The sequence below is a fragment of the Triticum dicoccoides genome, chromosome 7B, assembly GCF_002162155.2.
Source record: "Triticum dicoccoides isolate Atlit2015 ecotype Zavitan chromosome 7B, WEW_v2.0, whole genome shotgun sequence".
Classification (NCBI taxonomy): Eukaryota; Viridiplantae; Streptophyta; class Magnoliopsida; order Poales; family Poaceae; genus Triticum; species Triticum dicoccoides.
In genome coordinates, this window is record NC_041393.1 from 115,527,997 (window position 1) to 115,539,676 (window position 11,680).

The 11,680-nt window shown below is 45.1% G+C and overlaps 2 protein-coding genes across 2 annotated transcripts; both read right to left on the reverse strand.

Moving 5' to 3' along the window:
• Positions 1-5,936: 5,936 nt before the first annotated feature.
• On the reverse strand, positions 5,937-7,139 carry LOC119338712. Its single transcript, XM_037610974.1, has one exon. It carries the CDS (start codon positions 7,137-7,139, stop codon positions 5,937-5,939), a length of 1,203 nt encoding a protein of 400 aa, XP_037466871.1.
• A 786-nt stretch (positions 7,140-7,925) lies between these two features.
• Positions 7,926-10,751, reverse strand: LOC119337708. The gene is made up of 2 exons (XM_037609868.1): positions 10,584-10,751; positions 7,926-9,250 (listed from the first exon to the last, which is right to left on the reverse strand). The coding sequence occupies exon 2, from the start codon at positions 9,240-9,242 to the stop codon at positions 8,079-8,081; it is 1,164 nt and encodes a 387-aa protein (XP_037465765.1). The 5' UTR covers positions 9,243-9,250; positions 10,584-10,751; the 3' UTR covers positions 7,926-8,078.
• Between the last annotated feature and the right edge of the window lie 929 nt (positions 10,752-11,680).

Consider the following 11,680-nt stretch of genomic DNA (forward strand, 5'->3'; position numbering starts at 1 on the left):
GGATCCAGAGGAGAGCTGGTGACCACGTCCTCCGGCGACGGTGTTGCTCCGGGGTGTGGAGGCCGCCGAGCTGCAGGAGGAGGAGCTCCCCGCCACCCCAAGGCCCCAGATCCAGCCGCCACAGCCATAGCCAGGCTTCCAGATCCTCGTCGTCGTTGAGCTGGCCCATGATTGATGAACGGCGGCGGATCCGGCGGCAAGGCCAAGGTGTCGCAGGCGATGGCGCCGTTGGAGGGTGGTTTCTTCTCCACGTCCACGCGCCGGGAGAGGAAGCAGCCTCCGCGTTGTTCTGCACCAAGTTCGGCAAGGGGGGACGCGCGGCCGTCCTCCTCCTCCTCTGCATCCATGGCGCTCATCCCGGAAGGTACCGTGCCTCTCCCGCATTAATCTTGCTTCTGAATCGATCTGCACAGCTGATTTTTGCCTATTGCTCTGTTTGCCTGCAGGGGAGGTACCGCTGGAGCTCTAAGGCGGCCTTAAACACCACCGATCTGGTCGGAGGATGGGCAGATAAGGCCCTGCGTCTCCTGCTCCTTCCTATGTACGTGTTCATCCCAGTCTCTGACTCTGTCCAGACTTAACTACGTAGCGGCTACCTAGTATGGATATGATTACGAGCTAGCCGGATTGGATTATGTGGCCTACCTCAATGCTTAATTAGTCTGGCGGTTTGTTGCACGCATACATGCATGCATCATGGTAGAGAATTGAAATCACTAGCTCTAGCTACTTCGTGGTTGAATGGTTTGCATTGCAGTGTACGATCAAATTCTGTACATCTAACATTTGATGAACTAGATGCAGCTTGCTTTTGATTCAGATGATTTATATCTGTGTATGATGTGTTAAAAAATATCTCTGTACGAGTCCTGCGCAGGTCATCGTTGGAGGAGAGGATGATGGTGAAGTAGCAGAGGATGATGGTGCCCGGCCATGGCGAGCGAGGAAGCCCCAAGATTGATACGTGGCTCCCTCCTGTCGTAAGTTCAGATATCGCACATCCTGTATGTTGTGCAAATCGGAGAGATCCAGAATGCTTTTCTCATGTATTTTTGTTATCTCAGGTATGGATTTGGGGCGTATTTCAAGCAGGTAATAACCTACTCTGATGCTTTCGCTCTAAGAGGAAAGTGTGCCACCCCTATCCTCAAGCAGGTAATAATTAATCATTTATAAGCTGATGGACAACAATTACTCTATTTTTCCACCATTGCATCACTCAATCAAATGTCATCATGTATCAATGATGTGAATATGTGAAAAAAATCGTCTGTGCTCTGTTTTCTTATTTGGATGAAAACCAGGCAGTGTAGTTATTTTTTATAGTTTATACACATACTGCATGATTAATTAAAGGTTGTAACCTCACTGTCACGCTAATGGACGCAAAAAAGAAGAGTGGTAGTACTATCAATGGTTCAGTCAGCGCCTCAACAACATCTGCACTACTTCTGATATTGTTTTTCAGTAGCTTTTTTCTGCACCTTTCTCTTTCAGTTCTTAGTGCTGCTGCCCCATGAACACATTTTTTTAATTTGATTGTACATTCAAATGAAGCCTTTGTTAAGTATACACTCCAAAATTCAGTTAACGTAGCCTAACTGAATTTTCTGTTTCTGAATTTATAAACTCACTTTATATTCAGTTTATAAATTAACAGTAGCTTTAAAATTAAGTATCATTCCCATGGATCAACTATTATTTTATTTTATGGAGGATAAAGTTCAGATCATGAATAATGGCATTACAAGTGAACTTGGCACAATTACACATGTCCTGAACTAGATATGAGCAAGTCTTCATTGGCATGCAAGTACTACTTTTACATTGTCATGACAGGAACAATTAATTTGACATGTATCATTGGTACTGCTAAAACATTTCGTTCATGTTTCAACAATTTTGGTGAAGACCACTTCATATGTATTTTGCATATATGAATCATCTCCTGTTGCTTTCTAAGATGTTAGTTCTTTCAGTTCTAGCCCTTCTATCTTTAATTCCTGGCTGCTGGACTACCTGCAGGACAACGTGTTCATCTGCGGCAGCTCTCTCAGTAGCAGTCCGTCCGCGACGCGCTCCGCAGCGTCTTCGCCGGGCACAACGAGATCCTCAACGTCTGGAAGTAAGTCGCCGGCCATCTGTTTCCTGATGAATTTTCTTTCTAGCTCAATGTGATCGGATCTGACTAGTACGTTCAGATTTGCTCTTGTTTTCTTTTCAAATAGTACTAGTAGTCTATATTCCAGCTGTGCGACTACCTGTAGCCACTTGAACCGATGAGAATTCTTCAAGCCTACCTATAGCCACTTGAACAGATGTCTATCTCAGATCTGCTCATCTAAAAAATCCAAGTGGAGTAGTATACTGGTAGTATAGTATAATAACATTATCAAAAGGTAAATGCCCTGATTATTTAGCCCTGTCAGATAAATACTCGTCGAAAGTGGGCTCCTATCAAAATTCATTTTCATTAGAATCTTACTCATACAATATTCACACCATGTAATTCTGGAAATATATGCTCATATCTAGTTCTGCATAAAAAATGACAGTATTGACATGTTATAAATAGTTTGTTTGTCTTTCTTTTTATTTTGTTACATTTGCCAGGGATAAAGTGAAGAAAAAGAAGAAAAGATTACTAGAAGATTAGTTTTAGGATTTTCTTTTATTTCCTTGCAATTTTCCTTTTATTGGATACTTGTAAAGACATTGTAATATTCTTACTATAATAAAAATTGTGATTCTATTTCATTTTTTGTTTTTAAATTATTTTTCCTTATAGGTTGTTTTCTGTAAATTTGGATTTTTTTTGTTTTCCAAATACATTACTAGCGGCGCATTTAAGCCCTTACTAGTGGCGCACCTTCCTTTATTACTAGTGGCGCACCTATAAGGCTATTAGTGGCGCACTTGGAGGGAATACCAGTGGAGCACCGAATGGTATACTAATGGCGCACTACATGGTGCGCCATTAGTATATAATACTAGTGGCGTGGTACTAGTGGCACACCAGTAGTGCGCCATTAGTAGGCAAAACTGGTGCGCACTAGTAGGCCTTTTCCTAGTAGTGACTGGCTTACCCCCTCTCCCTTCGCCCCCTCCGACAAAACAATAGTCCAGTTGCAAGCATGTTGGGGGACATGCAGTTGCGGTCGGGTGCGGCACTTGCAGTTGCGGGGCTGTTGTCGGGCTTGCAACTGGCCCACCCTCTCTACCGGCGCCCCCTTCGACAGAAAAAGAGTCCAATTGTGGTCGGGTAAGAAGACATGCAGTTGTGGTCGAGGGTGACACTTGCAGTTAAACTGGTCCGCCCTCTCTCCCGCCGCCCCCTCCGACAAAACAAAAGCTCAGTTGCAAGCATGTTGAGGGGCATGCAGTTTCGGTCGGGTGTGGCACTTGCAGTTGCGGGGCTGTTGTCAGGCTTGCAACTGGCCAACCCCCTCCGACACAACAAAAGAGTCCAGTTGGGGTTGGTTAGAAGACATGCAGTTGCGGTCGGCTGCTACACTTACAGTTGCATGCCTAGAGTCGGACATGCAACTGGCCCGCCCTCTCTTCCGCCGCCCCCTCCGACAAAAGAAAGTCTAGTTGCAACCATGTTTGGGGACATGCAGTTGTGGTCGGGTGCGGCACTTGCAGTTGCGGGGTTGTTGTCGGGCTTGCAACTCGCCCGCCCCCTTTATCAGCACCCCCTCCGACAGAACAAAGAAGTCTAGTTGCGGTCGGGGTAGAAGACATGCAGTTGCGGTCGGGTGCGACACTTGCAATTGCATGCCTAGAGTCGGACATGCAACTAGTCTGCCCCCTCTTCCGCCGCCTCCTCCGACAAAAGAAAGTCTGGTTGCAACCATGTTCAGGGATATGCAGTTGTTGTCGGGTGCGGCACTTACAGTTGCGGGGTTGTTGTTGGGCTTGCAACTGGCCCGCCTCCTACGACAGAACAAAAAAGTCCAGTTGCGGGTCGGTTAGAAGACATGCAACTACTCAAACCAAAAAACAAAAAAAAAGACTAAAAATAGAGCGGATAATAACATAGATAAATTACTCCATCAGCAGCGTCACCCATCGACGGGAGCACATATATCTACCCGTTCCCCTCTGAATCGTGCCCAAAAACAAACAAAAAAGAAAACGAGAAAAAGACTCATCGACCACCTACGTACTAAGCCCAACAAACACTCCCTAGCCCTACAGAACCAAGGCCGGTGGGGCCAAAGGAGAAAAGGCAAACGGGCTGGACAAAGAGCGTTACACAGGCCGAAGGGTAAAACAGTCGACTGACACTTCACTATTTCTCAGTCGACTGAGAAATAACAGAACCGATATACGAAAGAATCAGGGCTAGCCTCTTTTTCTTCGGGAGTACCTAGAACTCATTTAAATGAGACGTAATTTGGTCTCATTCACCTGGAAAATAAAAACGGATACACCCCACCTCAGCACACACGCATCTTATAGCATCATATCATGACCAAAAGATCATTCTCGTTTAAAATTGTACTCACGTTGATGTCTCCATACCACTTCATATCCTACATAGGGCACTAAAATCGTTCTTGATGGCTCGTATTCAACATGCGCAATTTGCATCGATGCCTTCCATGTCGGAGAAGATGCTCTGTCTAAGCCATAGTCTTCACATGCTTTATCTCCATACCATGTCAGATCTTTCACGCGACACTGACATCGATCCTTCAACGGGCACCATATGCATAGAAAATTTCATGGTAGGGAACATTGTGCTTCTGTCTACCAACTACTTTCATCAGCATTGCGTGCGATAGATGGTGACCCAAAACCTTCTCCGTTGCCAGTTGTGCAAACAATTACTCCCTCCGTTCCAAAATAGATGACCCAATTTTGTACTAAAGTTAGTACAAAGTTGAGTCATCTATTTTGGAACGGAGGGAGTACCAGGGTAGTCATGTTATAAACATCGGATGTTGGACCGTGGTCACATGTTGCAAGGGGTAGTCAATAGTTTAGGTTGAAGCATTCTGCCGTATCATCTATAGACATTATCATGGAAAATTTGTACAGTGTATTTTCTTTTCATATGACTATAAAAAGAAACCGATGGTTGCATGAACCACATAATCTTTGATCTACAACTAAATTATAACTATAACTTTGTAATCGATCATGCTGCTTATTTGCCACAACAAACAAATTTGCATAACTAGTTTAGTTAGATTAATCTACTCCGGATCTTATATGTCCCCCGTATTTGGTAATGAGCACATCTTATATGATGCTAAGTTGCAAATTAATATGTGTTCTAAATTTTGTTTGCGAACTAATATTGATATCATCCTGGCAACTTAATCTAATCATGCAAAGTCAGTTCTTATGCACATTCGGATCGAGTTTGAGTAACATGTGTAAAGATAAGTTTCATGCTTAGGAACCTCAAACTTGACAATGATTACACCAACATTATGCGGCATTTGATTACTGAGGTTTTAATCCGAGAGATGCTGAAATTTCAAATTGGTCGCTAGTTCTGACTTCTGACAGAAACTATCAAATTTCACCATGATCCATCATTAATTGGACATCAATAAACCAGCTATGCAAACATACCAATATGAACTCCATGGATTTTGATGACATAGCTCAGCGAGTGAAACCCCACTAAAATCTTTCAGTTGACCTCCTGAACTACCAATAAATATCTGAAATGCCCCATATCTGTAAATGATTTTTGACATACCTTGCTTTTGTGGGTCTGCTTGTTGCACAAGATCTACACCCTCCTTGTGCAGATTTGCAGCTTGTAGTTTTGGACTCAATATCATATTCCCGTACCACACAGAAGATGATTTCTTCAGCCTCGACCATGTGCTTTATAGAAGAATAATAGAAGTGTCCAAGAAAAACATCTTATTCGAAAACCTAATTATAGTACCGCCTTAACTATATAGCCTAACTCAAGTCTCTAGGAAAAGCCAAGTCGGAGACCATGGTCCGTCGCCGGCAGCGGGCGCCGCCACAGCCTCCGACGGCAACGGCGTCACTGTCTGATCTGCCATGTTATACACGCCAGAGTCTAGAAAGGGGTTCTCACAGATTTCCTCTTCGGATTCAGAGATGTCTGTATCTGTGTGATCCTCGTTTACAAAGTAGATGCAATCTTCTCGAGCTCCGACACCGCTAGATTGATCCCCGGCGGAGAGAGACTGCGAGCAGCCTTCGCTGACAAAAAGCGCGCGCCCCATCAACGTATCGACCTCGGTCCAGAGTCCACATCCGCTGCTCAGCTCCGTTGCCGCGAAGACCTTGAAGAGACGAGTCCGCTTCTCAATCCCCGAGTCTACCGGGAACATCGGCGGCTGGTAGATCCTTCGTTCCACCATCAGCAGCCGGTCGCCGGAGACGACGAGATAGTTCCGCTGCACGTACATGTCCGTCGCGTAAGCATTAAACGATTCGTGCCCGTGGAATCGGGTACCGGGGATGGCTGTCTGCTCGCGGCCGTCGTCCAGGACACGGAGCTCATGCTGCTGTCCGTATTCCTCGTCTTGTGTGTCGAGGAGGACGTAGAGCTTTCCTTTGAAGAGCGCGATGTCGCTGACGAAGCTGTCTTCAGGCGCCGTCCACTCCGTCGTGGAGCAACTCGTGGTGTCCCATGGCTGCCCACGTGTGGAGATGATGACTTTCGTGGTCGTGGAGCTGTTGATGCTGAGCTTTTTGGACTCCACCAGAGCAGCGACGAGGTGATCGGACATTAACACCTTCCGGACGGTCGGGTTTTCTCGGAACCAGCCGGCGGCCTCGGGGACAGGGGTCGTCGTTACCGGGGAAGGGTTCATCAGCGAGCACTCGTCGTCGCCGTGCACGAGGAAGAGCCTGCTGCCGGTGGAGACTCGGACGGAGACGTCATGTCCCGCCACGGGCAGGCGGTGCACGGCGCCGTCGGGGAGGCTGAGGAAGGTGCCATCGCAGAGGGCGAGCCATGGGAGCAGCGTGGGTAGCGGACGCAGCAGCCGCGCGCTGGAGCGCCATGGGCGGCAGACGGCGGCGAGGCGGACGCGGTCGGCGTGCGACGGCAGCCGCGAGAGCACGACGCCCAACATCTCCGGCTGGAGATCCGGCCATGGGCACCCGCCGCAAGAGCCTCCCGACGCGGCCATCGTCGTGGCCTCGTGGGATACGTCCTCTTTAAACAGAACGATCGATCTGAGGGCGAGTCCGTCCCAATATACCTACCATATACTGAGAAAAAATATTATATGAAACCAGGTCTCATATAAACCAGATGAAACCCGTCCCGATAAATGCTTTGTGATTTGTGAATGTCACGTGTCATCCATCAGGATAGGTCTCACCTGCTAACCTGTGAGACCATCATACTATGTGAAACAAGATCTCCTAACTCGTTCCGATCGATCCCGTTTTTCCCGTTGGATTTTCTGTTGAGACCAGGCTAATACACGAAAGAATCAACGAAGAAATTGTACGGATCTTGATGTTAAGATCTTTATATATGAATACAAGTCTTTCAGTCGATCCAAACGTCAGCTTCACCTCACCGTCGTCGTCTTCAGCAAAGGTTGATGCGGCGGTGGTGCCAAGAAATCGCTCATGTATCTGTATGCTAACAGTACAGTACCAAATTCTTCCAACTTTTCAGAACAGAAACGCGGTACATCATTATCTTCGTGGCCTATCATCAACACGGTGCTCTCCTCACAGTGAACATGATCTAGGAGATTCCTTGAGTTTTTTCACCAGAGGAAAAAAGTTTGTTCATGTAAAGGTAATATCCACTCAGACAATAGACCAATTTGCTATAATAAAAGACTTGAACGTTCGAATATTTCCCATTATTAAGATTATACTCCCTCTGTAAACTAATATAAGAGCGTTTAGAATACTAAAGTAGTGATCTAAACACTCTTATATTAGTTTACAGAGGGAGTACATAGGATTTAACGTACACACAAACGTACCAACTGAGATCACAGGTCACTGGGATAAACATAAGCAGAATTGGTTGGTCCCAAAGTTGTAGCAGAGCAAGTTGGGAGTACGCATGAGAATTCCAAGCAGAACAAACATTGCTTCGTTGATCACATAGCTGCCGAAGGGAAAACCCATGCCGGACGCCACTGCCCAACACGCTCTAGCGGCGCAGCTGCTGTCTCTGACATCAATGGTGTGATCATCCCATTCCTGACGTTGTATACACCGGAGTCGCGAAGAGGATTTGCAGAAGAGCTCGGCCAGGGATAGTCGCACATGAAGTAGATGCAATCCTCTTGGTATCCACTGCATTCTCCAGCAGGTAGGGTCTTGGAGCCATGTTGGCCAAGAAAGAGCGCATGGCCACCCAAATCACGGACCCTTCTCCATCGAGGGGGACTGCTGTGCAAATCTGCCTCAAAGGCCTCAAGTGCAACCGTGCGTTTATCTTTGAAGACATCGCCACTTGTAGAATTACTTCCCCAGTGAAACGATCGTGTCACCATCAACAGTCTACCACCACATTCAACTAGATACTCCCTTATCATATACAGATTCTCTGAAGCCAAGGGTTGATGCACTCCACCTAAATCGCCCAAAGAGTCAATTATCTTCCCGATGGATGAAATAACAAGGTCCTTGTCCAACTCAAATATCGAAAGCTTGCCAAATCCGCCCAATGTGTACAACTTTCCATCAAAGAATGCAATATCTGAAAGGCTAGTTATTGGATACCTGTCGCCTCTGAGTGAGTCAGTGGCGATTGGGGGCTGGCTAATGCAAAGTGTGCGGCAATTAGAATCATCCATGATTAGCGCAGCAACCAAGGAATTGGGTGATGAGTCCAGCGGTGAGGGCACCACCAACTTATAGGAAATTGGCTTAAATCTGGAGCAGGGACCTATCACACGCTTCCATTCTCTGGCTAGCTTAGGAAGATCCAGCGTGGTATTGGAGAAAGGGTTCATCAATGAGCATACATCATCATTGTGCGTGAGAAATAGCCAGTTGTCAATGGAGCCTTGGCAACAAGCGCCTTCTGGTATAGGCATGCGGTGAATTTCACCACCGGGAATGTTGAGGAAGGTGCCATCGGGGAGAGTGAGCCATGGAAATGGGAGGGGAAGGTGCTGCTCCAAACTATTAGAGCGCCATGGTTGACATACTGCTCTCAGACGAACACGATCAGACAGGACGGGGAGGCGCTTGAGGATAAGGCCCAGGAGTTCCGGCTGAAGATCTGACCAAGGCCGAAACTGTGGAGCCTCCATGATGCAGTCTACAGAAATGCCATCAAAATCATAGTAAAGTACAGTACAAAAATGCAACTAGCAATACATATGCTTGCACTATTCTAATATCAAAGGCTATCAGCTCAACTTATAAGAAAGCTCAGGAAGTTCAACGTATTCCTTTGGTGGAAGCATTCATTCATTTGATTCAAATGGATGGAGCAAAACAAAAATGCAGGAACCCGTTGAAATAGGACAGTTTCCTTTGGTGGCACTATTCACTCATTTGATGAAATGAACAGAGCAAAACAGAAATAGAGGAAAATTTCCTCTGATACCAGTTTTAAGTTAAACTCGGTAATATTACAATCCACTCAGATCTCTTTGCTATAATTTCTATGATTTCACTGGTGTATTACGTTTCTGTATGTTTTATCCCCGTTAAAGTGTGAATCAAACACCCAAGTTCACAAAAGTACAGTGTTTCCCAATCCTCTGCTTTGTGCATGTATTCCTGTCAATTTCAATTCATATGTTGTTCCTATCTCCATATGTGCAGAATTATGTGAATCAAAGAGGCTATAACTAGTACAACTACATTCGAAGTACCACGTAGTCATGTACTCAGCGCAGTACACAGTACAACAGCTGCAGGGCCACTTATTTGTCATGGTAAAGTAACAACTGCGACTAAGCTTATGCTTGTTTTAGAGTATGAATATTTCTTTTTATTGGATAAAGTGGCGGCGCATGACTAAAACTGAAAGAGGATCATGTGATTCCTTTCCTGTAACTAGAAATCCCAACATAGCAACATGGTATGCGAAATGTGAAGGAATTGTGCTGTCAGTTCATCATGTGAAACATAAATCGCCTAGTGATAGCACGCCGTCGACTTTAATTAAAATTTGTTTACATGGAAGGCCAGAGGGCATTCTATCTATTAAGTAAAATGTGTAGAAAAAGAAGTGTCGTGCCATCTTATTCAAGGAATACAGGCTGAAACTGTTGTGCATCAGAGATACGTTTATTACTGAATATCTGTGGTTCCACATCAGACTGAAACTCCAGGAACAAGCTTAGATCGATTGGTCCATTTTCTTCCCGAAGGACATGCAGAAACAGTGAAAAGTGCGCATCTGAACCAAGCATATATGCCTAATCATTTGTGCCAATCATAAATCCACTAAAATAAACAATTTTGTTAGGTAAAATAGCAATCTTCGAAAGAGCACCACTTAAGAACTTGTAGTTTACACCAGGTGAATACTACATCACCAAGCATAGATTAGATATACTAAAAGAAACAGGGTTGGTCAATGAACCATAGCCGTAAAAATTACATAGGCAGATAGAGGAGGCAAGGAGAAAGGGCCTCACTCTTGACTCTTGAGGGCCTGGTCGTCGATAGGGGAGGGTGGCGACCCGATTCGGTCGCCCGCAGTTGAAGAGAACAGTCTCCGGCGGCGCTCACATTGGGGAGGACCTAGGGTTTGGAACCTGTTCGGAAGGGGAAGAAGAGGTGGCAGAATGTTTTTTTTTTTTGGTGAGAATAATGGGGACAGAATGGAAACGGAAAGTAGCGAGATGTGGCTGCTAACACGGCTGGGCCGAGAAGCCCGCTGCAACTTTGCGACTCTAGAAGAATGCCAACACGCTCAAAAATAAAAAAAAATGCCATTGCAAATTCTTGTCTTCGAAAGTTCTAAAAGAAAACTCTCGACTTCAAAAATATTACTCAAAAAAAATTATTACAACTTCCCCATAATTTTACATATGACATTACTCCTCCTTTTCGGCTACTACCTCCGTCCTGATTTACAAGTCATTTTTATATTTTGTACCAAATTTTAAATGTAGATTTAATTAATAAAATATTAATGCATGTCACCAAAAATTATATGGTTGGATTCGTATTTGAACTAGTTTTCAATTATGTTAATTTTTATGGCACGCGTTAACATTTTATTAGTTAAATTTAAGGTTAAATTTTGGCACAGAATACAATAGGGACTAATAAATCAGGACAGAGGTAGTAGTTCATATCAATATAGGTTTGTACTTCACATCGTATTTTCATATGTGACCGGATTGCCCCACCCAATGCAAATGTGTTAGGGAAAATTGAAAACTATTTTACAAAACGCGTCTAAACTGCGAACCAACCCGTGGTTGGGATGGTTAGGTGAACAGCGATATCCACAGCCCACCAGGATTCAAATCCTGATGTTCACATTTATCCTGAGTTTATTACGGTGACTTTGTAAAATTTCAAGATGATATGTCGGCTCAGTCTTTCAGAGGTGCTCATAGGGGTAGGAAGGGCGTGTGTGCGTTCATAGAGGTGAGTGTATGCACGTTTATATGAGCGCTTGTGTCTGTACTATGCTAAAAACACACACATCTAAACTAGACATGGCATGGTCCAACCCGACCCAAAGTTCGGCATCTGGGTTGGGCTTGGGTTAAGCTTTTTC